The 27,199-nt window shown below is 38.5% G+C and overlaps 1 protein-coding gene across 2 annotated transcripts in view; it reads left to right on the forward strand.

Moving 5' to 3' along the window:
• Positions 1-27,199, forward strand: part of STAU2 (staufen double-stranded RNA binding protein 2) — a 174,140-nt gene that overhangs the window by 13,999 nt on the left and 132,942 nt on the right. Inside the window, exons 2-5 of one of the 2 annotated variants that reach the window (XM_035890092.1) lie at positions 3,664-3,871; positions 4,952-5,097; positions 9,454-9,613; positions 11,899-12,034. In XM_035890092.1, the coding sequence (XP_035745985.1) occupies positions 3,673-3,871; positions 4,952-5,097; positions 9,454-9,613; positions 11,899-12,034 (641 nt within the window). In that variant the 5' untranslated portion in view covers positions 3,664-3,672. The remainder of the gene's footprint in view (positions 1-3,663; positions 3,872-4,951; positions 5,098-9,453; positions 9,614-11,898; positions 12,035-27,199) is intronic. The other variant, XM_009634492.2, reaches the window with a different exon arrangement.

The following is a 27,199-nucleotide window of genomic DNA, read 5'->3' on the forward strand; positions in this document are numbered from 1 at the left end:
TTGTTGTGTAGTAGCAAACTGGTTTGTGCTCGTGGCTGGAAAGCCTCAAAATGTTTTTGCTTCACTGTTTATAAAATAGTATCTCACTGGTATATGTATAAAATATATAAAGAAAAGATGGAGCATATAAGTTTTCTCCCCTTTTTGTGGTGACATCAAAGAATATTTGCTGGGTAATGTGAAAGTGACATGACAGCACTATATCAACTATATTCTCTACGTTATCTCTCTGTTAGTGGATTTTTAGAACTGATTACAAATTCATTATCTTCATATCCATCGTGTTTTAACCCCAGCCAGCATCTAAGCCCCACACAGCCACTATCTCACTCCCCCCCAGTGGAGTCGGAAGAGTAAAAGTGAGAAAACTCGTGGGTTGAGATAAAAGCAGTTTAATAGGTAAAGCAATGCTGTGCATGCAAGCAAAGCAAAACAAGGAATTAATTCCCTACTTCCCACCAGCAGGCAGGTGTTCACCCATCTCCAGGAAAGCAGGGCTCCATCACGCCTAACGGTGACTTGGGAAGACAAATGCCATCGCTCTGAACGTCTCCCCTTCCTTCTTCTTCCCCCAGCTTACATACTGAGCATGACGTTGTATGGTATGGAATAGCCCTTTGGTCAGTTGGGGTCAGCTGCCCCAGCTGTGTCCCCTCCCAACTTCTTGTGCAGCCCCAGGCTACTCGCTGGTGGGGTGGGGTGAGAAGCAGAACAGGCCTTGACTCCGTGCGCTGCTCAGCAGTAATGAAAACATCCCTGTCTTATCAACACTGTTTCCAGCACAAATCCAAAACAGCCCCATACTAGCTACTGTGAAAAAAATTGACTCTATCCCAGCCAAAACCAGCACAATATCTTATGTACTTAAGAGTTAGTCCCTACAATTATATTTACCTCCTGGACATCTTTGTTTATGCAGATTAATTTACAAAATAATTACAGTTTCTTGGAGGAGTTCTTCAGGTTTAGATATATAAGAAAACTAATAAAATAAGCAAAACCCAACACATAAAATGTTACGATTTTATTCTGATTTCACAGTTTATTTCCTTCTTAATTTACTATAAGATATAGAATATCTTTTCCTCCTAAACTTTATCTTGTTCATTTTTACAGTTCCTTGATTCTATTATCAAACTGATTCTTTATCCTTTATAGAAAAGGATCAGTCCTACAAAATATCCTAGCAATACTGTAGGAGCTATAAATATACTTCATAAACCACACGATTTTATTTGGTTGCTAGTAAGTTCAGCTTTCTTGAAAAGAATAAACTTTCAAATAAGGGAATCTGAAAGGATAATGCACAACTGACAGGTCTCAAGAATAGGTGTTCAGTAGTATCTCATACAGTACTATGTGAGTAGTACTTTCTCATACGTTTATAAGCTAAAATGCTGTGAATACTCTAAAGAGTTTCTTAAATTATTGTGATGATATTTCATATTATGTTAGTTTCATTTTAAATATGTTTAATAAATATGGCCCAATTCTGCCATCATTGACTTTGGTGTTTACAATTAATAAACTTTCTGAATTCATTCTGGTTTATACTAATATATTTAAAATCAGAATTAAACACGTAGTATGCCAAAGAATTCTAGTTACACACATTCTCAGTCTTTAAGTTAGGCCCTTCTAACAATGCTGCTGTATTGTATGACATTTGCTGCTAAGTGACAGTAGGATTCTTACACTCTGGATTTAGTCCATATTTTTGAACACATGAAATATTTGAATATATCTCAGCTGATTGCATATGTATTTTTTAAAATCTGTCACTATTAGCATTTTACTTATGATATTTATCAAAAGGGCAAGTGATTGCATCTCAGCTTCATTTTTAATTTAAATACATTTTTAATTTAAATACTTTTGCATTTCCAGAGTTTTAAATCAGTCGTCTGTCTTTCCTCAGTAATAAAAATGGCATTCCAGTCTGAACCTCTTCTCCAAAGCACAGTGTCACAGTAATAGGATTTATTACTTTCATTATACTACTGCGACTGTGCTAAAGCAGTTGCACTCTGTGGTGTATCAAGTGATTTGGGATCTTAATCCAACAATACTGTCCCTCTGAGTAGAGATACTTGGATATTTTTTAACAGACTGGGGGAGAGAGCAAAAAACCTGATATAATAAAATTTTTTTATATAGTTGTGCTCATTTCAATAAGACCTTAGTTAGAAAGTTTTTTCAGGAGTTGGATAGGATTTTTGCTTGGGAAGAGAGAATTACCCCAGCAGAAGTAGCAAAGAGCTTAGTGGTAAGGGTGCTGCCTGTGTCGGAGGAAAACTGGGCTCCTGTCGGCCTCTGCCATAGCCAGGGGGACCAGAGCTGCTGCCAGGAGAGGTCCCAGGTCCCCAGGCTGTTGGCTGGGGTTCGTGTCTCTATCCACTCTGTACAGATCATATCATGTGTATGAACCTTAAAAAAATACAGCCTGTGTCCACACTACTGAATAAAATACGTCATCTGTTCCTGATGCCAAAAGGAGAAGCCCCAAGGCTTTTCCCCGGAGGACTGACTGCCTCCTCGCTTATTTGGGTGTATTGCCTGGGGTGCCTGCTGGCCTCTGAACTGCTCCCGTGTGGTTTTTGCAGTTTTTTGTCAGTAGCCAAAACTTTGCCAAGGAGCATACTCTCAGTGAATAGTATGAAGGAGCTCTGCCCTGACTCTGGTTTGTTTACGAGTATAGACTTAACCAGACAACAGGTATGGGTAATAAAGAAACTCATCTGGGCAGATGGAGAGAGATAATTAGTACCTGGCATATTCCTGGTAAATGCTTTAGGCACTGGGTTAAAGGCTAATTTAGGAAATCCTGGTACCTGTGCTAGTAATTTATACAAGGATTGAAGTGCTCTACCTGTTGACTGGATAAGCAGTGATTTTTTGGAACTTGTTTCTTTGGTGGTTCGGTTGGTTAGTTGTTTTCTTGTTTTTTCTCTTTTCTAATTTGGTAACAGGCAGAAAAATTGGGGATTTTTCTCTTGCGGCCTTACTTGGTATTTTGTGTGTGCTTTTCATTTTGCAAATGGCCTGAAGTTGCATCAGGAGAGGTTTATATATTGGGAAAAATGTCTTCACTGAAAGGGTTATAAGACACTGGAACAGGCTGCCCAGGGAAGTGGTCGAGTGCCCATCCCTGGAGGTATTGAAAAGATGGGTAGACGAGGTGCTTAGGGTTGTGGTTTAGTGGTGGACAGGTACGGTTGGATTCGGTGATCTTAAAGGTCTTTTCCAACCAAATGATTCTATGATTTTCTGGAAAAACTATGGCAAAAGATTGCTATGGCAGTTTGTTGCAAAAGCATCCTCTCTAGAAGAAATTGTCAGGTGCTAATCTCATCCACATAATGATTATATGGAATTTATTCTAGAGAAATCATTCTTTCTGCTGTATTTCAGGAAGGGTGACCTCACAGATGAACAACAGAACCTGGAGTCAGGACGTGTGGGTTCTGCTCCAGTGATTTTCTTTGGCTGTGAAGTCTGTTTCTCTGTGTATCAGTTTGGCAGTAACGTGTGCAGAAGCATGACTTTTGTGGATAGTTTTGTGACCCAGATCCAGGAGCAAAAAAGAAGAGTTCTTAATGTAACTACTGTCGTTTGACTTTCAAAATGCAAAATGTCCTGCTCATAATATTTTGTTTATTGCAGTGATAGGCAATGGCACAAGTTAAGATGCAGACTACGGCAAACCTGTCCGGACCTACCATGTCCCCTATGGTGCTACCCCTACCAGTTACAACTACAAATACACTGGGTCTGCCGTCCTCAATGAACGGATCCATTTCGGAATCAGCTGCCAGCTGTAGCAGTCCTACTGCCGGCCTTGTGGATCCTGCGCCTTCTAGCAACTCACCAGGTAAGTTGGTATATTTTCTTTGGTGTTCAAATTAATCTTTTTGATGACTTGTTAATTAAAAAAAAAAAAAAAGTTAGGTCTTAAAGAGGATTAAAATAAAGAGAAAAAATCCTGTAGAAAAATATTTTGGCTAAATAGACTAAGTTAATTTACTAAGTTAAGTTTCTTTAACTGAGCATTTACTTACAGTGAAGTGTTGATCAATGATATAAAAGCTCAGAAAAGTGCATGTCTGTTTTGTCAAATTCTGAGTGTATCTTTTATAGAGAAGTTTTAGTGGTGCAGGAAGGTCTCCAAGTGTATTTCTTTTCCCTAGAACAGAATGTCTTCTGACTGCTTGGCAGTATTCAGTGTTTCCTTTGTGGCCTAATAAATGCTGTAGTTCCTATGTGGAACTGAGTATAAAATACAGAAATGTTATCCTAAAAAAATAAGCAAGAAATGAGAGTGTGTGTTAGGGATAAATACAAATAAGTTGAAAAAGAAATGGCAAAAAATTAAAAAATAGTAAAGCAGTATACATGAAGTAAGGAGTCTAAGAAAAGCAGAACAAAATCTTTAAAGAAGGAGGAAAGGTGTTCTTTGGGAGGGCTCCGAGAGTGTCTTCATCATTGTGAGAAAAGTCTAAAACACTGGGAAGGAGCAGGGAGAAGCAACTGGGGACCACAGAGTTTCACCTGCTGTATTTATCTTGCATCTCATATGCTATCCACTTCTGCCTCAAAGAGTTCAGAAACCATTCTGAAAGAGTGGTCAGTTCGTGGAACCAGTGTACCACTGACAGTAAACTTGGTGACATAGAAAATGTAGCATATGTATATGTCCTCCTATGCGGTCATCTTTTATAGAGACATTTCTTTGGAAAGAAACAGTTGTATTTTTTTAAATTGCATGTAATCAAAATGGTTATTGTAAAATGCATATTCTCATACTATTAATATGTAAATAGTATTTAAACATATTTAGCATATTTGCAAAAATTATTTTTTAGCCAAAGTATTTTCTTTTCTAAGCATGCTGCTGCTTTTGCAAAGCTTTGTGAAGTTGTGAAGAATACATTTCTCCACAAAAACTTTACAGACTCTTTATTTACAGCTCCTCTCCAAGATAACATGGCAAACCCCAAAGAGAAAACTCCAATGTGTCTGGTAAATGAGTTAGCCCGTTTCAATAGAATTCAACCCCAGTATAAGCTTCTGAATGAAAGAGGGCCTGCTCATGCCAAGGTAAGGTCATAGTTCCAGGTGATGAGCCATACCTTAAATGCTGAACAGATAATGTCATGGTCTGGACGAGTGCGCTTGTCAAACACAGCCACATTTCTAGTGTAAGGGGTTTCTTACTATTCTTTATTTTGCTTTCTTTTATTTTTTTTTACGCTTTCAGAAAGTATGTCTGTATTTCTGTTGAAGCCCTGTAGATCATTTTGTACCTTACTTTGACTTCCACCTTTGAGTTTGTATTTGTTGGTCTCTATAAAGACCTTGTGAAGGTCTTTCCAGGGTATCACCACGCTTTCTTAATCATTATGGAGTGTTTGCTTTTTGAGCTGCATGAATCCTTCTCTCCAGTCAGCGTGCCTCTGATAACTACCTCTGCATTTGTTTCATGGTAGTGCAGGTGGCAACAAAACTAGTTCGTGTCATTTCTTAAAGTCCTTACTGATACGATTCTGTGTCCATAAAGTTGATTGCATTGGTACTGCATCTTTGGATCTTGCATTGTAGGGCACAAACTTTATTACTCTTCTTTCCTTTAAATTCTCTGCAGCTAAGATTTACAGTGATATTAAGACTCCTAATATAATTATAGGATTAAAGTTTCTAGTGAACTGACAGTTAATTCTGGTCAGTTCTCATACCAATTTGGATATGCAACTTCATTTCATAAATACAAATTAGGATGCTTTCAGATGATGGGAAACACAGAGGGATATTCTCATTATAATAATTTTCAGAAATAATTTTGAATTTCCTCCCTAGTTAGGAGCAATCTGGGAGAGGAGAAGAAAGCCTGAAAAACTCCGAGAGAGACAGCGGTGTAATTAATAGCTGCTTTGTACTCAGTATTTCTAGAATGGCAAAGCTGCGTGAGACAGCAGGGTAACAGTGTCAGCTAGTCCTGGGCTGTCTCTCTGCCGTTGCCCCTTGTTTCTCAGTTGCACATTATGTTGTCAGCTAGCACAGAGTTGATGCAAATCACTGACCTTCTGGTTTGGCTGGTGTTCATGCATCCTTTATGCTGGTGGAAATGATGTCAGCAGGTGCAGGGCTGCTGAGAATCCACAAGTTTTAGGATCCCTCATTGCAAATGGAAATTGAAGTGCTCTCCCCCTTCCTGGGGGCGTTTGGCACCACAGGGTGCATGGGTTGATTGGTTGAAGTTGTGGCATTGTACATCTGTTGTGCTTTCTGTAATTTTTCACTGTTGTGTTGTATATATATTTTGTTACCCTTTTTTCCATCATTGTGAAATAAGGAGTGCTTTGGTTGTACCAAAAGGCGTGGTTTTGCCTGTTCATACTCCTCAGCAGTAAAGAGATTTGAGTTGCATTACATTCGTACTACACTTTAAATTTTAGCAGCATAAGAAATACCTCACATATATTTGGTTTTACTTTTAAAAGAACTAATATAATTGAAATGACTTGAGCCTTCATTAGCTGCACTTTTGAAAGCCAGATTTTCAATGGATTTCTTCATTTTTGAGTTTTCAATTTACCTCTTACTATTTTTACTTACACTCATAGTGATCAAAGAAAAGGATATGTGCTCTGTAGACTCAGAAGATTATTAAGTCTGATTTTGACCTGTGCAGCAAATAAGAAAAACAAAGGAGGGAAGGGGATGAAGAACAAGGGTGATATTAATAAGATTATGCAGACTTGTGTGCCTTTGACCGACGAAAAGCAGAGACATAGAAATTATTATGACTGTGTTAGCAGTTTAGTATAATGTCTTGCTAGTGGTATGATGATATACCTGATAGAATATGTGAAACAGAGGTGAGTTTGCCCTAGAAGGCAGGACCTGAAGGATGTAATGCTGCTGGTGCTGTTTGCCATTTAGAGGAGTGTCTTACGTTGCTTTCCTCCTACACATACTCTGTTCCTGTCCGCTAGTGGTTTTCATGATTTTCAGAGACATGCTCTGCAAGACAACAGTCTGTGTCATGATGATGAATGCTAGTAAATTTTTATATCTTTTTTCCTAATTGTCTCTGGAAAGTAACTTTTGACAATTGGGGTGATATGGGAAACTTGGAACAGTAGAGCTGAGAGAGATGTGACGCTTCCTGACAGTGCAGTTAGGGTTTCTAGGAGTCTGCCCTCCAGGTGGATTCTCCATCATAAGAAAAATCAGAAAGTCTTTATTATCATAAATTACATTTTGGAGTACATCAGTCAGATTGATCATTTCTTCTGTGCTTCTATGCCAATAGCATCTCAGGAGACAAAAGAAACAGAGGCAAAAGAAAGTGGATGGTGGTACGGAGAAGAGGGAAAGGGGTAAGGGACATAGGACTTCAAAAGGCCGGGAAGGAGGAGACAAAGTTCTACATGCAGAAAAAGTGAGGAGGAAAGAATTGCCAGAGCTAAGGGAGACCGACCTTACGAACACAGCAGAGTGAAAACAAGCACAAAGCATGGTGGCCTTTGCATTTCCGCTCTCTAGCCATCAGGTAAATTAGGTTGGACATTAGGAATACAAACTTTCTCAGAAAATTGGTGAGAGATGCCTCTCAATCTGTAGCAGAACTGTCAGCTCTGGTTTTGCAGAACTTGACTACTTCATTGGCTGCTCCAGATTTTAGTTTTAGGCAGTTTTATTCCTTTACTTAAATTCCCTCCTGTGTGTGGTTTTTTGCAGTAGTGTTTTTGTTGTATGGCCTAAATGAAAAGGCTAGAGCTCTGGCTATAGAAATTTACTGAGCAAGCCCTTCATTATCTTGAATTCCCGTTTATTGCTCTAAGCACTAAGAGGAGAGTTACAGGTAGATAAGTAGCCATTATACACTATATCTATTGACATTCAAGATTATTCTCCTCCTATAAAAATACTGCACTGATACCTTCTTGCAAAATATAAAATATATAAACTCCAGATCCAGAAATCAAATTTCAGTTCTTTTAGTAATAAGGATGTGTATTTATATAATTATGGGTGTTTAGCTCTAATACCGAGCTTAGCTTTTAGGTGGAGGTAGGGTTTGACAGAGTGCAAAATTAAGAGACTCTTTCTGTCTTCCCCCTTGTCTGTGAGGAAATTGTTATGACTGCTGTGGAAAAAATAACCTGGTGATAGGAACTGTGATATGGGGACTTGCACTGTGCTTCTGAAAATTACAGTAGGCCAAAAGTCAAGCCTGTAATTAAGATGGAAATATGTATTTATAGCATTCAGTTCATATGCACTGTGTGCATGTGCATAGGGCTGAGTTAGGAGGCACATACATACCTGTGTTCAAATGCTTGTCTGCAAGTACATGCTAAATGAAAATACCTGTCAAGGCAAATTTAAAGGTTGCCCATCACGCCCATCTCTAGATACCTGGTCCTGGATCTAGCAAATTTAAATAATTTTTAAAATTATAGAGCAAATAACTGTTGAAATGAAAATTTTACTTTATATGCTGCTCACACTAATGTTTAGATTTCTTTATGTTGCCTCAAGTTAGTCTGAGGTAGGTATATCCTAGTTTACTGTGTGTAGCTGACTATTAAATCCTGCCTTATATGTATGGAATTGATAAGGAGTGCTCAAATTTAAATAGAATATGTATGTGTCATATGGAAGATAGACTCTATCTAATATCTTAAATGTACATAGAGTTTTATCTTCATGACTTGCATAGCATAGATACTGCTTGAAATAATCCTTTATTGCAGATTTTAAAATATATATGTTTTTTATCAGTAGTCCGTTTCTGAATTTTTACAGTTCCGGTCTTCACTATAGAGTCCACATTAAAGAACTGCAATTTCATTCAAAAAGATCATACTTTTCTTTCTCACTTTATATTTTTGAACATATTTGAGTTGTGACTCTGCCCTAGCAATACACATTATTTTCAGAAATCGGGTTGTGTGAGAAATTCTTTCACTGGATAAAACTATTTAAGCCAAATTCTCTGCTGTCTTGAAGAGTGTGCAGTCATTTCTATCCATTCAGAATTATTGCTAAATTACTTTTTTTTTTTTTAGTAGCATTCTTTACCTGTTTTCTACAGGTAAAGTGACTAAGCACATTCAAATGTGTGAAAAAATGTGGTCTTGACTGACCTCTATATAGTATTCCAAGAGCAGAGGATCAGTTTGCAGTTATTATTACTTGGTTTAAATAGTATTCTCTTCTTTGATAGTTGACATTAACATTACACTATTTTACTTTGTCATTTGAAAGACCAGCTGTTTCCCGCTGATAAGGGCTCACTGATCTCTGTAAGAATCAGATGCGGAATCTGGGAGTTGAATATAATGAAGAGAGAGCACAGTTTCTCTTCAGCCCTGGAAGTTTTTATGCAGATGGGTCTAATTCACAGTGATAATCTTGCCAGTGTTTACCTGTTCTTTGTCTTTGAAGATGTTCACAGTGCAGCTGACTCTCGGAGAACAGACCTGGGAAGCTGAAGGAAGCAGTATTAAAAAGGCCCAACATGCTGCTGCTAGCAAAGCATTGAATGAAACTACCCTTCCCAAACCAACGCCTAGACCACCCAAAAATAATGTTAACAATAATCCAGGTATGACATTTTCCTCTGTGAAATAAATCTTGTTGAATTGTTAGAATATTATACCACTAATTAAATTAACTGAGATATTGGTTAAGTTGGACAATGAGAATCAATATAGCTGTCTTATAGGTACAGTAGTATAATAAAGAACCTTTAGTGAGTTTGCACAGGAGAATTCTTAATGCCCATACCTAAAATGGTTTAACTGTAAGTGAATATGATTTTTTAGATAAGGCTCAGGTGTATACAAAGTTGTGAACAATCAACAGTAGACAGACAGGACAAAACCAGATTGAACTGACCATTATTACCATAGGAAAACATTTTTCTGAAGTTATTTTAGCTAATTTTCCAATGAAAGGGCCAAATTTTACTCAGTCCAATCCTGTGAAATTGCATCCGTGGTGTAAATAAGAGGTCAGGATTTGGCATGAGAGCTTTGACAGATGATTCTTCCACAGTCAGTTTTCTTTCGTAGCAACCTGTGCTTTCAAAAAACTTTCAAACAGCTTTAGAAACTGTTGTTTGAATAGTAGAAAGAATGTATATTGGTGTCTTGCATCCTTCATTTCGTGGTGTTACCTGTGAGTTGCCTTCTATGCATGCAACACCTTTTGAGGTACGCATCTCAGCCATGTGCTCAGTGATCTGTTCTGTCTTGCTTGATAAAATAAAATTTCAAAAAATATTCCTAACTTTATTTCACACTAATATAAAAGAGAACAAAAGGTGAGGAAAAAAGTAATCTTTTCCTTTCTTTTTTTACACTCCTCCCCACTCCCCTTTCCCCCTTTTCCCTTCTTCCCTTTTTATTTCCCTCTGCCATCCCCACCCTTTTAAAAAAAAAGTCTTCTTCAGCCACTTTCTTAAATTTTGCAGTTGATCTTCTCTATGTTAGAAAAAAGCAGTTTCCTTTAGAGTAAGTTTCCTTTAGAGCTTGTGAGTATTATCCTGAGCATTAGCCATTAAGAATTGTTTGAGAGTGATGCAATAGTATTCTTTTGCCCCTTTGGAGATCAATATGTGGCTTCTCCAGACCCAGGACACTGGTTTTGCCCTGTGTCCTTTGCAGTCACTGTGGCTTTGGCTGTTTAGAAAGCAGGAGATTCACACCTCTATAAAAAGGGATCTTGGGTTTAATTCTTAACATTCCAGATTTTTTATGCTTAAAGGGAAAAGCAAAAGAAATAGGCTTTAAGAGAATTCATTAAAAAATTGTATCATCACTTAACACTGTAATTTTGCCCTAAGAAAGGTGCATTGTATATGCACGGGTATCTTCTCTTCAAAATGACGTTTTCCATTTTTATTATATAGTTAAATTCACAGTCATTCTTTGCTCTGGAAAATATCAAAAGTGTTGTTGATAGAAGTATTTTAATAAGTATTGGTTAAAAATTTTCATCATTTGGCCTATAAAGCCTCAGTGGCAGACTGGCAAATTCATCGTAGCTGTTTTAAGGCTAGATTATTCTGAACCTTTTATGAAAATATTTTGATAAAATATTAACTCCTTTTTATTGGAATGTACATTTAACTCATTTAGGATTTTCTTAAAACAGCACAAGTGGGGAATACTGTAGCTGAACATTTTATTTAAAGAAAAAATATATAAATGAAGCCACAGTGTAGCTTTTTATTTGGCGTTTTGGTGACCACGCAAGTGGGCAAATGCTGGCTGCTTTCTATTTTTGTATTCTGTCACCAGTAGATGGCTGTAGTGACAATGATTTCCACTAGCTGTATTTTCAGTTTGCTAAATCATTAGTTTTTAGTCATAATCTGAAGTTTTCAAGTCTTGCAAATAAAACATTTTTTCGAACTTGTAAGATTACCAAATGGCTGCAGTAATGCCTATTACTGGTGGCTTGTTTCAACCCTCTTTGCTCTATTTGTGTTTTTATTTAATGGTGTTCAGTGGGAAGAGACATTATTCTTTTATCTTTATAGTTTCAGAAAGTGTCGTAGTGTATTATAAGCACTTTGGAAAGATGAATAACCAGCTTGATTATAGCACTGACTTTCTCATTCACATGTGAAGATTAATCTACTGAAACTGCATAGAGAATGCACTGAGATAAATGTTTAAATGTTCTTCTTCATTGCTTGTGATTAAGTTGGCATCTATATTCCCATCTTAGAGAAACTGAAATGTCATTGTAGTTGCTGCTTTTTTAATTTAAGGGAAAAAAAATATCATGCAGGTCTCTCTTTGCTGCTCATCTTAGTTCTGCTTGTGTGTTTTGCAGTATTTATGGTTTAAGTGCCTTACATGTATTCTTTGTTTTTTGCAGGCAGTATAACTCCAACAGTGGAGCTGAATGGTCTGGCTATGAAAAGAGGAGAGCCTGCCATCTACAGGCCATTAGATCCAAAGCCAATTCCCAATTACAGAGCAAATTATAATTTCCGGGGCATGTACAATCAGAGGTTTGTACTTTTTCTGTTATTTGATGGGTTTTATCCTTTGCTTATCAACATGTTCTAAATATTTAAGAACTTTGTAGGTTATTTCAGAGTAAAATAAAACTAAGGTTTTTACTAAGGAAAGTCTGTGCAGCCTTATTTAGAAACACACATAGCATATTTTATCAGTGAAAAATGTTGCCTTTCTTATAAAGGTTTGCTTAATGGATTGCCTACTAATTTTTATGCATCTTGTACCTATCTAAAAGAACGAGATTATGAACTCCGAAGAAGTGCTTTGGTTCAAAATTACTCTTTTATTAGAAATTTAATTTACAGCAATGTTTACAAATTAAAGAGTTTGAAATGAAAATGCAGCATTTCAGAATTGCCTAACGAAAATATTTCAGTTGGCTTAATTTTATTTTACTTTTCCCCAGATTTTAAATTATGATAACTTTAGGGCTTTATTATTTAATTCTGATTTTTTTTTTTTAATTGGAACAATACCTAGATCTGTAAAAGACAAACAAACAAAAATAACCTGGAATAAAACTCTTTCAGAGCTATGGAGCTACTTTCTACTCTGCAGAACACTGCCTGATTATTGTATTACTTGTGTTGTATTTCTAGTCACTTCTGACCTGAGTCCCTGATAACATACGCCATGGTTAAAAAAGCTAACTATGGTGCCTGAAGTGAGTTTTGTTAACATTTAGAAATCCTAAATTTATTTTAATTGCTTTTATAATGAGATTATTTTGACTAACGGATAAAAAGATGAGGCTGGAAAAAATGCAAGCTAATAAAAAAACATAAAATGAGGGATTCTGGAATCTGAACTTTGTTACTGAAGCACATTTGTGGAAGCAGAACCTTGAAACACTTACCAGTTGCTAACTTTTAAGATTTTATTTCCTTTCATAGAAAATGATGAATAAGTCTAGTGCAATCTTTTAAGTTTCCTTCTTTGGGAACCTTCTTTCATGGGAAACATATTCCCATGTTAGAGTAATATGGTACATGAGCTTTATTTCTCTGGGCGCATCAGGTAGCCAAGAGCATTTGATTTTTCTTATCACAGAACAAACAATTGTTTGTTGGGTGGGACAGAAAGTCAGAATCTCTGCTTGCCTGCTTCGCTGTGCATGTTTGAGTGCAGTTGCCCACACAGGGTGGCTAATAATACTGTGGCTAGTAAATTGATAAATAACTAAAACTAAGTAGTAAATAACTAGATACGCCTGTCTATCTGCATAAACACATACCCCCTGTGCATATACCAACTCACACATGAATAGCAGAGTAAAGAGGGTACAGAAGAATGATGCCATATACTGCTATTTTAGGACTATTGCTCTGTTGGAAGTAATTGTTCACCGCCTTACTTTGCATTGGGAGGTGCTAGTCCATTATGACCCCAGCAAGAAAGGCACTTAGACTGGTAAGGTACCAGGGTTGTTAACCATTGGAAGGGGCTGCCCAGGGAAGTGGTGGAGTCCTCATCCCTGGAGGTGTTTAAAAGACAGGTAGACGAGGTGCTTAGGGACATGGTTTAGTGGTGGAATGGCAGGGTTAGGTTAACGGTTGGACTTGATGATCTTACAGGTCTTGTCCAACCTAAATGATTCTATGATTATATGATTTAAAATGCTATTTATTAGAGCTGATGGTATAAGAAGAGAATAGCGCAGATAATCTTCCACACCTTTAGATGCTGGGAGCCCCAAGCGATGTAGCATCCAACAGGACTGCAGCCCATGTGCAGCATGCTGGGCAGACCTTGGCTGCGGCAGAGATCCTCCGCTTCTCGGTCATTTACGCTTTTACAGGATTGTCTGGCGAGGAAACAACTCTGTCATTGCTGTAGTCCAAAGAGAAACAATGTTCACACGAGAACTTCTTGCTGCTGCGCTGTTAGATAAAGGCAGGTGGTACTGAGGGGAAGCTGCCCGCGGGCCCCTCTCTTGTAGCGAGTCTGGCCTGTGGCTGAGGGATTTGTGCAGCACAGCCCCAAGTCTGAGACGCCTCTGCATCTGTTACAATAGTGAGCGAAGTGCCATCTGTGAAGCACATGCTGCAGTACTGTATTATGTTCCCGTGGAATGATAGGTTACGTTTATTATCTCCTACTGCCATGCTGTATTTAGCATTTGTTTGCTGATTTTTAGCAGCTAGGTAGTAGAATAGAAGTGTTGTTGGAGTTCCCAAGTAAGTGCAGACCATATAGACTGTTTAAAAATAAGATTTGAAAAATAACGTAGGTAGTATGCTGTAATCAGTATTGTTCATCAGTTTTTGACTGTAGATTATTATCTGTTACTAAAACAGATACAAAATATGCTAAGTAAGTTGGAAGCTGTTTTTGTCTTTTATACTGTGACTAAATTCCCTTTACTGATCTCTTTTTAAAAAGATGTGCTTTTCAAATAGGTACAAATTAAGATTTGGTGACTGTGTTAGGGAACTTCAATTCTGGCAAGATGAGTGACTTGAAGAAAAAATAAAGAAAGAAGTTCATCCCAGGGCATGTTTTTAGACCAGTTAAGTCTAGTGTTTCAAGGGGCACAAAAGATCCTTTTCAGTAACTCATGGAAGCGTGGTCTAAGAGCTGCTATTTGTATGCAAAGTTGAGGGCTAGCTTCCATGTCAGGCTAAGATGATTTATGTCAAGGTGGCAGTGATTCCTCCTCCTTCCTTTTGCCCGCAGATCTTGTGTCCCTGCAAGTCTCCTGGCTTCACCTCTGGGAGTTGAGCTGCTTGTAACTGAATCAATTTAGGGGGCGAGAGGGATGGAGAAGTTACTCCTAGACTTAAAACTGTCCTTAAGCTCCTCACCTAGTCACACAGGAGCTTGTGCCCTCACCGGAGAGGGGGCAGGAATGTGTGTTTGGAAGTGAAGGGCAGCTCAGGTTAATTCAAGCATGTGAAGAACTACATTCACATGCAGTGGGGCATATTTATACGGGCAGTCTGTTGCACAGAGAATGTTGAAACAGGGTAACATGCAAGATGCAAAAGTCCATTTGCAAGGTGTAGCTGATGGCATAAATTGATACTGAAGATGAAAGTTGCTTTTGCTGATGGCATAAATTGATACTGAAAGTGAAAGTTACTTTTGTGGAAAAAAAGAAAGCGGACAAGCGCAAGGAAGAAATGAGAAAGGGGAAAGTTTTGCCAGTGGCCAGCTTGGAACGGAAGTGATGGTGTCTCCCAGATGAGCATCTTCCTCCCGGTATCCTTCCCCATGCAGCAAGTGTTCTCCACAGCACTTTCCCACAGTAATTCTGTGGTTTTCATCAGGACCTGCTCAAGCTCCTGGTTGCTTATGATGCTGGTAGTGCTGCATCAGGGCAGATGTTGAACGCTGGCTGCTTATTGAGCTTTGTGCATGCATGTTATTGGGCTCTCTAATGTATACCGAAAGCTACTGCCGAAGGATTGGAAAAAGGCAGAGGAGAGAAGGGCTATGGTACAGTACGGATACAACACTGTCAACGTACTGCTATTTTCAGGTGAAGGGCCTTGAGAATAACAGCATGGGGAAAACAGCAAGGGAAAAATACAGCTAGAGAAACTCTGGTAAACACTGGCCAGGTGGCTTAGGTGAAGGGTTACAGAGCTGCGAGCAGAAGGCAGGCTACAGAATTGCAAACGCAAAACTCTTAGCACAGCAGAGGGTGAGGCAGTTAAGGCAGCGTGTAACACCAGGGTAAGCTGGTAGCCTTGTGAGTCTCTTCCCGCACTAAGCTGGGAAGCGCGGGGCAAGTCTGCTCCTCTCTTAGGGGTAGATAAGTAGGCAAAATACAGTCCAGCTCGGGAGTGGATGAGGTATGGATGTATTAACCTGGCTCTTCACTCAAGCTAGTGAATGCAGTACTTGCTAGATTGTTAGCAGCATTGGGTCATTGCCATTAAACTGAATCTTGACCTGAGCTGATAAAGTCTGTGTGATGCTGAGCTGAATCACGTAGCGTTATCAGCTTAGGTCTCTGGTAGGTTGGGTATCTGTATACTGCAGTTCATTTCACAATATAGATAAGAACTTCCAACTTTATTCATCTCACTCTGATGAGACAGCTTGGGAGTCCTCTCTGGATTTTCTTTATTCCTGTAAAATTCAGGCAAGTTCGGTACTAGGAAGCTTGATGGGCTCTGATAAGGCAGAGCTTTTAAAAAAGCTGCCAACCCTGAATCCAGCCATGTTAGACAACTTTTTATTTAACAAAGGTTTCTATATTACTAACAGAGATTATAATAAAGAAAAAACCTGGTTTGGTGCTCAAAATTTACCAGTTGTATACTATCCATTTAAAGCCTCACAAGCTGGAGTTTTGAGCAATTTTGCAGCAAAGACACATGAGGACCTTTCAGTTCAAACAACATATATTACAGAAAAGCTAAAAATGGTGAACATTGCATTTTGTATGGCTTCTTTTATCTAAGAGCTTTACAAACTGACTCGGGCGGGAGGTGCTGATGCTTCCAGGGACTGTTTGCTAACTGAGTTACCTTGCACGTTTGCCTGCTCACCCTTTGGCACCATGCAGCAGAACTTGGCACACTACTCAGAAGAGGCCAAGCCTTGAAACAGAGGGTCAGGTTTGAGAAATGCTGGCAGAGCTGAGGATGAAACGTGTGCATACTACTCATATCTGTAGCCAATGCTAGAACCCCTACTCCCTCCCATCCCTGATTATGCAGTTGGCTTAAACCATGTAAAAAAAATTGAAAACATGGCTATTCAAATTTGAGCAATTAAACAGTAAGGTATCGGTTCTGACTACAGTGTCATCCAGCTTGCCTTGTCACCACTGAATGCTGATTTGTTGTATTAGATGTTATTTTTTCTTCAATCAGAACTGAAGAGAGTCATTCCTGAAGTTTAATTTTCCTGCAGTATTTTCAATTATAGAATGTCTGTAAGTGACAAAACAGAAATTATATCTTACAGACTTCTCTAAACTAAGTGTTTTCAGGTAGGAAATAAAACCAAGAAATAAAAAAAAAAAAAAGAAACTGAACAGCAGTGTTTGATGTTCTAGTAGGAAAAAAAAAAGTAATGTTAAAGAGATCACAAAACTCAATCCTTGTTTTTTCAGGGAATTCAGAAGTTATTTATTATATAAAATTTCTTAAAACGTGTTTCACCACAACCTAGAGAGCTCAAAAACCCTTTATTAAAAAAAAAAAAAAAGCTTTCAAAATTAAAACCACTTATGAAGTACAGGAACAAAGAAATTACAAAACAATGAGAAGCTACAGAATGGAAACAAAGTAATTAAAGCAGTTCCTTGCTTGGTTTTGAGGCATCTGGATGGTGTGACAGTTCTATAAGCATGTCACACAAAGTGGTAGTGTCACTGGGATAAACTACAGCTTCTGTGCACTTTGGCAGTTTCTGCTGCACTGAGCCTTCACGTTAATTTTATATATGGTTGCTTCTTCCTGCATATACGTTGTATACTACCAACAAAGGAGAAGGCTATCACCTTTCTCCTTGGGGGAGAGTGCGCAGACAATTCTTCCTTTTCTTTTTCTTCACAGTCCTGTCATTCTGAGTGCATATGTCTTTGATGTTAGTGACTGGTGTTTTACAGTGCTGTTTGCAAGACCAAACTCAGAGAAATAGAGAAGCAGCATATTCTTGCCTCTTCTGAAGCCAGCCAAGCTGCCTGGCCACAAAGCACAGGGCATCACCCTATGTGGGCATGTAGTTCCTACCTACCGGGTAGGTAGCTCCCCTCTAAGTACTGAATTGCTGCAAGGGACTGTTTGCTTAGGCTTAGTTGCTTGTGAAATTATGTAGATCAGTGCCCTAAATACTGAATCAACACTTTAAAAATGAGGTATAGTAAAAGGAAGTTTGAGGATCGGTCTTTGTCCAACTACATCTGCAACTGCTAGCTTTGTAGTGGACTAATATGTTCTCCAATCTAATGATCAAAAAGAGAACATACTGTGTGACTATTGGATAAATTACTAAAATTGTCAGATCAGATTAATGAAAGGTTGTATGTGGAAGAGTGGAATAAAATGAAAAGTTTGTTTCTTCTATGAATGCTGAGTTAAAGATTTAATACATGCATCAGAAGGAACTGATTTGAGGCTAGTGTTACTTGACATGAGTGCTTAGCAATGCAGTTTAAATCCTCACCCAACTTCAGTTGGTTTCACAAAAGTTACATAGCCCTTTGGGTGGAAAAAAGGAAAATATAGCCAGAAGAACAGTTGTAGAAGCCAAATTTTGAAGTGAGTGGGTTGCAGTGTGGGAGACAATGTACAATCTGTTGAGACTATCGCCAGAAGTACACCCACAGGAAGAGAATGAAGTCTGAAATTCTCCTGGCCTTTAGAAGTCCTTCTGTGCTGCCCGAGCACCCTGTTTCCTTCTAGCAGACCTCTCTGCAGGGAGAGCTTCGTCCATTTGAGGCACAAATAGTCCAGTGTATAATGTAACAGGTTGTTGGATCTGCAAGACTTTGGTCTCATATTGATTAAATCAGCCAGTAGCCTAGAAAAGGCAACGTTCAGATTACTCTGTGGAGTATTTTCATGACTCTAGGCACATGATTAGCCTATTATCTGTTGCTGAATTCCAGTTATTGAGGTTTTCTGTTGAGGCTTTCTGCAACAGAGGAGGATTTTATGCACAGCTGTGTACGAAGCAGACTTTTTTTTTTCCCCCAAGCATATGTACTGTGGCAGATGTGAAGACACGAAGTTGCCTAAACATAGGCCTCTAGTGCCACTTGAGACATTGTAGGGTCTTTGAGACATCCACATGGGACTGGTGGATTTGGCAGAAGACCTAGAGGAGACCTTTACTAGAGTGGCAGCTGAAGGCCAGGCGAGATACCCTAGAGCATTTCGAATGGCCCTGCATAGCTAAGTTTAGGCAAGTGAAGGAATCCCTAAAAGCAGCGTTCAGTCATCATACCATTTTATATAATCCACCAGGACTCCAGCCACTCGTGGGAAACTTGTGCTTTTCATGGATTAGTCCTGTGTCACGTCATGGGAATGTCTTAGGTGCACGACTGCCTCTCAAATGGTACTGTGTGCCTGTGTTTAGGCAGCTGGATGCTGTTCTTTACAGCGCTGGTGGGATTCAGATCCAAGCTCAGATGCCTCTCAAATAATCTCTGCCAGTGTACTAGAAACCCAGTCCCCCATTACAACCAGTGGAAAGTCTAGTCAGAGCAGTCACTAGTCTAGAATGCTGTTTGTCACGCCATAAACTAGGATGTCTACATTTTGTATGGATCTCTCCAGATCTCTCCATTGTAATAGCAACTTCGTTTCTACACATTAACTAAATACCAAAATTTAGGCATCTGAATCTGGAGCTGAATCCTACTCTGAGAAATAATCCTAAGAATGTTGATATGTAATGATTTTATGAGTGCTTTAGTGGGAGTCATCTAACTATTGCAGTGGAAGGACTGGAAAGAGATAAAATCTCTCCCCAGAGAGAAGAGGGAGAGAAAAGTATCAGAAGAACAAAGTCTTTCAGGACATACCTGGGTAATAACAGTTCTAAGGAGAGGCAGGCGTGCAGGTACTGAAATGCTTTTGATTGAACAAAGTAGTATTTTGCTGCAAAACGCTGTTAGGCTGTGGAGACCAGTGCCATCGCTCCCTGGGTGAAGTGGGCACTGGGTTCTGAAGCCTGTTGTGAGCCGCAGTGGGCATTGGGTTCTGAAGCTGAGTGAGCCGCAGGACAATAAAGCCTGTGGGCAGGAGCAGTGTGGGGCGGCACTGGGATTTTTACCTTGCTGCAATTGTCAGCTTCAGACTTCAGCCACAGGGTATAACATCCCTCCCCTAAAAAGGCCAGAAAGAGTCGTCAGTGCTTTGCCTGCATTTCCCATCAGCGTTGCAAAGTTTCGTCCTTAAAATTTGCATTTTATGGATTAAGAAGTGTGATGATAAAGATGTTTACTAACTGACTTTCCAAAAACTCCTTTCTGCATTGCTTGCCTTCCTCCCAACCTCTTAGAGAAATGGACAAAAAAGAACTTTCGGAAGAAATATTAAAAACTACTTGGAAATATAAATTAAGAGTTTGGTTAGAATAGGTTGTCTTTCCTTAAATACACTGTAATTTCATTCAGAACAACAGATATGGATTTCAGAGAGTTAAAATTTAGGCAAAGAAAGAACAGTCCTAAGATTAATGCAAGTGATTGTTCTGATTAGTAATTTAATTGTTCAGCTGGAAACGGATGATTTAGACCATTAGATGGCAGCACGAATTTGTGTTTTGGTGCAAGAATGTCACAGCAGAAGCACTTTTTCAAAAGTTGCCTTTTTCTATGCTGAAGCTTTTCCTGACTTTAAAATGTTGTAATTCCAGCATAAAACAATTAGAACCAGGTTTGCTGCAATGTTTCATCTCATTGTTTTCTTCTTCTATAATGATTGAGGCTGTAATGCAATAAATTCAACAGCATTTTCCCTTTATTATTTAAATCCAGTGCAAGTAAAAGGTTCCAGTTTGTCAGCAGTGAAAACTGAAGTGTTTGGTTTATCCACACAAAGACAGCAAGAATTCTGCATTTCACCATGTTACTTCATTTCTCAGGCTTACCCTAAAGACATTTCCTTAAAGATAAGGAAACTCGGCCACCAAACCTGCAGCCTCTTCATACTGATGAAGCTTTCGGATGATTTGAACATCTATTTATTCACTTGGGAGAGATTGAAATTGCCAGCTGACAGTTGATTCAGTTTCGTACATTACCAGTTGAGATAAGATTCAAATCACATCTTAAAGCAAAGTCTTGCACATCACGCTGTCGTTACCTTGCTAGTGTACCGACCTTCCTGTGTAATAACCCGCTCACAGACTTTTAAATGAATTCTTTGTCTTCATCTTCTGCATGCTACATTTCACTTCCCCTGGCCTGTTTGTTCCCACTCATTGCCTGCCTCCCACACAGACATATTGTTATAAGGCAAGTGTTGCGTACAGCTGCGCTAGGATTTTTCTTTGCTAGTATTTGTTTCTAGGAAAGGAAAAGGGAGAAAGTCCGTCCATTTCCTGTTGGTTTAAAACAGCAGAAACATCTGTTTGTCTTAAGATAGTTTTCCCAAAAGAACAGTGGCAAGGGAGCTTGCAGGTGATGAGCTTTGCCATTGCCAGTAGCTATCAGTTTAGACAATAGCGATTAGTGTGGTTGGCTTAAAAAAAATATTAAAATTCCTAAAACGACAGAGGATGTTTATTCGTGCAATAAAATTTTTGACAGCTAATGTTTAATTTCTACAGGGTTTTAAATCATAAAAATGCACGGAGTATCTGGGATCAGAAAACCCAGATCCTGCTGTGGAATCTACAGACTCCATTAAATTCTGTTCGAAAGTGATTTTTCTGCAGTCCCCTCACCCTGTTATGGTGAAGTTTCACAGTGCTCACAAAATGGTGTTAGGTGACGTGTCCTGGCACAGCGCACGTGTAAGCCTTCTGACAAATGCATCCTATCGCTAACATCCACTGTGTTAATGGGTGCATTTAACCTATCAGGGATCAATAAAATAGATACTCTTAAGTATAGTTACAGTATTACATTGGCAGCTGTTAAAATAATGTTATGTAGGCTAAAAATCAGGCTGACAGAATATAGAGCAAACTTTGTGGGTAGTATTCCCGGTACAGTGTCTCTTTGTTCTCCAAATCAATGCACTTACCTGGTATCATTAAAATCTTTTTAGCCTTAGCTGTAATGCATATAGATGTTTCATCGCTCTTCATGCCTAAAATGTGGTATGTAAGACGTGACATTTTGCACCACTGCATTCTTCTAAACTATCTCCACTCAAGATTAAGTCAATGACCTCTTGGACCTATTTACAGAGGAGCTCCTGAGCCCCAATTCTTTATTCTTCTCTTAAACAAAATTTTTCTTCATTTTTCTTTCAGGATACAGTGAGCTCCTCAAACCACTTGCTTTCTTACTCCGTCTGGTAAGAGGACTGCCTTGTGCTTTTGTGGTCCTTGGCTCACATTTTGGTATTGCTCCTGAAGTTTCCATCTATAGGACAAGGTTTTGGTAGATTCTTTTCTTTGGGTTTTCAACTTCCTCAGATCTTTCTCTGCTCAGGAGAAGGTACATCTGGCCCCAGATCTGTGTCTCCAACTTTCAGCCATGACTTTTCTCATTCTAACTTAGGCTGAAAAGCATAAAGAGGTGAAATACAGATCCTCCTCGTCTTTGGTGGCCTTAAGTCTGTCTGTCAACATTGCTTTTCCACTTGGGAGAGTTCCTGTAAACCTTCTGATTCAAAGATCTTCAGAGCCAAGCGCCTGCCGCAGCACCTTGTGAATCTCTTCAGCCTGTTGGCTTCGCAGCTCACTGCGTGTCCCCCATTCCTTTCTCTAGACCTGATTGTTTTAAGGCAGCTTTATTTTCAGGATACAGGTAGAATACTAACATTGTTGGTATGTATAAAAATAAGCACTGATTCAGAATGCTCTTCCAGGAGCAGGAACATTTTGAATGTGTTTCTTTTTTCCACGGTTGGCTTTTTATTCTCCCTTACCTTTTTCCTGTACTTCTGCCTAACTGTGGATATTTCAGCTGAGAGACCTGTGAGGTACTAGGCTCAGACTAGTTGGTCTGCCTTCCTGTTATGGCCTTTCTGCTGTGTCCAGAACCTGAACATTGGTTGCCAGTAAATGGTTTTCTGCTTGCCTTTTTGGTAATGACACAGGTGAACTGCTGTTTCAGCCCTTAGTTTGAGGGGCTGTCATAATTTTCCTGAGGGAAGCAAACAGAAAGAAGGTTAGTGGCTAGTTTTTAATAGATGATAAGTCATTAAGATCTGACTGGAATTGTACTCTTTCCTAGTCCAAGGTCTTTGTCCCTTTTGAACTGAAAGTTCTGCCACAGATTGAGGAAGTATTAAATTTTCTCAAGAAAGGTTTTTCAAGATTATTTTGTGATATAATATATGGAGTCTGAATGCACAACTTCTCACCAGCAACCACTGTGTTATGGTTTCTCTTCAGGTCTTGTCTACAATAGTGATTTTGGTGGTTCTGTGAAAGAAAGCACAGTTAACATTGCTTCCAAAAGGCTGATTCCCAGGATCTTCTGAAGATCTGCTTGTCTTTTTAGGAACTTTTTAAAGAGGAATAGCAGTTTAAATTGGTTATTACCACAGAAAAGATAGCTGCGCTCACAGCATCAGGTACTTTGGCACCATGACTTGTTTGGATGATTTCTTTCACTGGAATGGGGCTGAATCCCCCAGTGCTGTGATCAAAAGGGAAATCATCTCTGGAAAAAAACCCAACTCTCTTAGCTTTGAAGCTCTTTTCCATGAAAACCAAGCAGAAAGTGGAGTCTAACTACCTTACTGATTTAGATTCAAGCCTGACATTAGTGTCACTGAAACAGAAATGTGGATTCTTAAGGAAGTGGACATCAGCAGCTGAGCCTTAGTTCAGTTCAGTAAAGGTAATCTCTATACTGGCCTTGTTTACTTAGTCAAAGGTCATGATAACTATTTTGGATATACGTATGATCAACAGTCCTTGGTATCTCTATCCTCCAAGTCCTTTTTGGAGTCCCTGCTTTCTAGAATACAATTCCACACCATTTTATAAACATTTGCTACGTTTCCTACCTTTTAGCAAGTCTGCAACCTTGTATTTTAGACTATTGATCTAACATGGTGTAACTTTTTTTCTGTATTAATATTCAGTGCTAAATTGTATTCAGTGGGCCAACTGAGGCAAGTCACTGCGCATTGGTGACCGCTGCTACTGCGCCCTCATTGCATCACTTACACATTTTTATTAGCAATGAATTTGTATTGACTTGTCACTTGTCGGTATAAATTCATTATGCCCATTAAAGCTGGAAAATTGAAAGAGTATTACATCTGCTATTGATGAATAAGCTTCCCTAGGAAATACTGCTCTTTTTATGCTTTTAAGTAGAAAGGAATCAAAGCGCTGAAAGACTTCACCACTCATCTCTTTGTTTTCCTACCTTTTTGCCTCTTCCAAACTATGATTGATTGACAGCCCCCTTCCCTTCCCCTCCCAGGTGTAGATAAAGCTTCCTCCATAAGGCCTTCCCCCTTGTTTTCAGCAAGCTGATAGAATCAGTTCAGGGCAACACAAAATGCCCTTCCTTTCCAATTGACCAACCTCTCTCTATCTCACATTGCATTTCTTTGCAAGTCTGATGGCACAGATGGGAAGATTTCTGGACAGAAACTGTAGCTGGCCATGATAGTACACCTCCAGAGGGTGCAGAGATGATAACTAGTGCAGTAGGGGAGTGTGCATCCTCAGTTAACTGTACATAGCTGCTGAGAGGAGACTTGTTAAGCCAGAATTAAGTGTGGGTTTTCATCTTGTTCTTACTTTCAGTCCTTTAGTTGTCAAGTTTAAAATGATAGGTTACGTTTTTTTACTCAGGATAATGCAATTTAATGTCTGTATGTTTGGATTCCTCCAAGTGGAAACAGAATGTAGCCCAATATACACTAGTTATTTCAATTTAAGTTAATGTGCATGGTGAGAATCACTCTGTGAGCTTTCTTGGGCCTTCTTCCTCTGTGGACTTTTCGGTTTAACTAATTCCTATGAAGTCCTAGGCCTGAGCTGATTTTGTTAGTAACATTTTTATTAGCATTGTAATACCAGTATAAATATATGATAAAACTAAATGAGTAAGGCACTTCATTTTCTCATTTGCTTAGTCTCTAGACTGGCAAGTGGTAGGATTCTTTTTTTTACATGAGTTTCTTATGTAGAAAGAAAATGATATTGTAGTCAGATATGCAGCATTGTTTATGTTCTTTTACTGTAATGGGTATTTGGACGGCATTCTCAGTAACCACTCTGCATGCTTGTAAAGATTAGTGAGTAATACAGTTCATGGGAAATTTTATGAGCTGAAGTAGATAAGAGTTTGAGATGTTTGTCTTCTGGATATCTGCTTTAACCTCTAAATATACAGTCTACATCACAGCTTCATTATAGCTTCCCTTTTATTCTTATTGTACTTGGGTTTATGTCACGGAAAAGAACATTTTCTTTTTCGTTGTATTTATCTTTTCCTCCTCCCAGCCCTCATCTCCCTTTCAGCATTGTTCACTTGACATTTTTTCCAATGCCTTAAACTCTAGAGGCAGTATTCTTGTTATGTTTTTATATTATGTACGCTATTTTTGCAGTCAAGAACAAGTTGAAGTTGTGTTGAACATTTCCATTACTTAGTTATTCAGTTGATAGATAAAAATGCTTCTTCAGAGGAACATAACATTTTGTTCTGTGCTCTCTTCTTGATTTTGATTGTTGTTTTTCACTTGTTTTTTCTACCTTAGTCTCCAATGTACAGTACTTGGAAGGTTCATGTCATGATCCTTTTTTCCCTAGTTTTTTTTTCCTTTTACTACTTCTTAGTTAGCCTTTTTCTTTCTTTCCTCTTATGTGTCTTGCACTAGTTTTTCTTCATTTTAAAAGAAGGTATTTGGTCTGGTTTTGAGACCCTTCTGACACTTTGAAAAGTGTTTCTTCTAGACTTTTAGGCTTTGGGCTGAAGGAGAGGGAGCTACAAAAATGGAAGCAGAGATCTGAACTTACTGTGCGTGGAAGCATCTCTCTGTAACTAGTGCTACATAGCTGGCTCAATATGTTTGCTGTATTACTTGTTAGCTTAATCCGTGACTATTAAAGTATTTAGCTCATAAAATTTGTAGCTTTCTGTTGATTTCTTCTAATTACTTTTGATGAGCAGCTGGTTTTTGCTTGTTGATGTACATATTTACTGCAAATGGTAAACAAAGTAGTGGTACGTGCAGAGAGTAAATATTGAAATATTTATTTCAGTCGAATGTCTGTATTGAGCAACTTGGAATGCAGAGATACAGTGATGTGGCAATATTATCGTCTTGTCATCACTAATTCTCCTGGGAAGATTCCACATTAGATGATGTTATGTTAAACTGAATCCCCCTCCCTTTTGTTTTTTACTCTGGAATGTTTCGATACTGTGATTGTGAAAACACGAGTCAATTTTTTTTATTTAGTCATACTGCTTGAAGGAACTGCATAGTCTTTAGCCCAGGAAAAAAAAAAAAAAAAAAAAAAAAGAAACGGGAATCATAATTAACTTCATGAAATTTTCACAGACTCAGCACAAAGTTTAAAAGAAAATATAAATAAAAGCATGGAAGTCAAAAAGGATGAAACTCAACACAAAGTTACTGTATACTGAAGGTAGATTGTGTCTGACTAATGTGTTAACCTTGCATATTATGTGTTAACTCATTTTTTGGGTAAAGAGGGTAAAGTAAATCTTACATTTGTGGGTTTCAGTTAAGCATTTTATAGTATTAGATAAGGATACTGTTTTCATTAAAGTGAAGGAGATGGGGATTTGTATAAGAAATGCAGGGTGGGAAAGGAGAAGAAAAATAATCAGTATTAGAAGTCAAACTTGGAGGAAGATTATTAAGTGTAGTTCTTGCAGTTCTAGAATCAACCTTTCTAATTTTTATTAAAGGTGTTTGCACTAAAAGTAGGAAAATGTTAATGGGATGTAGAAGGCGTCATCGCTACACAGGAAGATCAAGATATGCAGGAAGAGTTGGATGATCATGAGGACTGACACATTAGAAATGGAATGAGACTAGACTTTCCAGTGTAAAATGTAAGATTAAGACCATAGGCACTAGTAGTACTAACTCTGTTCTCACCTGAGGGTTACTCAGTTGGAAATCACAGAACAGGAGTGTTATGTAATATTATTATTTGCAAGGTAAACTAAGAACAACTGATGTGATTGAACCAGAGGAGAGGCAAATGTGATTTTTAAGATGTGTTGAGCAAGATATTTCTGGTAAAGATATATAAATATTGCTGTTCTACAGAACAGTTAGCCTTTCATATGGTACATAGGCTACCATTCTCGACTCTTGTATTTAAGAACAGGAGCAAGTAAGGGGAGGGCTGTGAAGGATTATCAGGAATAGTGGGTAGCCTTTTATACAGAAGACTTCTGAAATACCCTTGCAGAACAAAGGCTGAGAGGGAATGGGAAAGCTCCCTGTGGAGGGTAAACATAACAAAAAAGTAAATGAACTATGTAAGTTAAAGGATAGTATTGACACAAAACAGAATGTAAAAGTATAGCCAAGCTGAAGTCCTAAGTATCAACTCAGCTT

This window comes from Egretta garzetta, unplaced genomic scaffold, assembly GCF_000687185.1.
Source record: "Egretta garzetta isolate BGI_Z169 unplaced genomic scaffold, ASM68718v1 scaffold251, whole genome shotgun sequence".
Taxonomy (NCBI): Eukaryota; Metazoa; Chordata; class Aves; order Pelecaniformes; family Ardeidae; genus Egretta; species Egretta garzetta.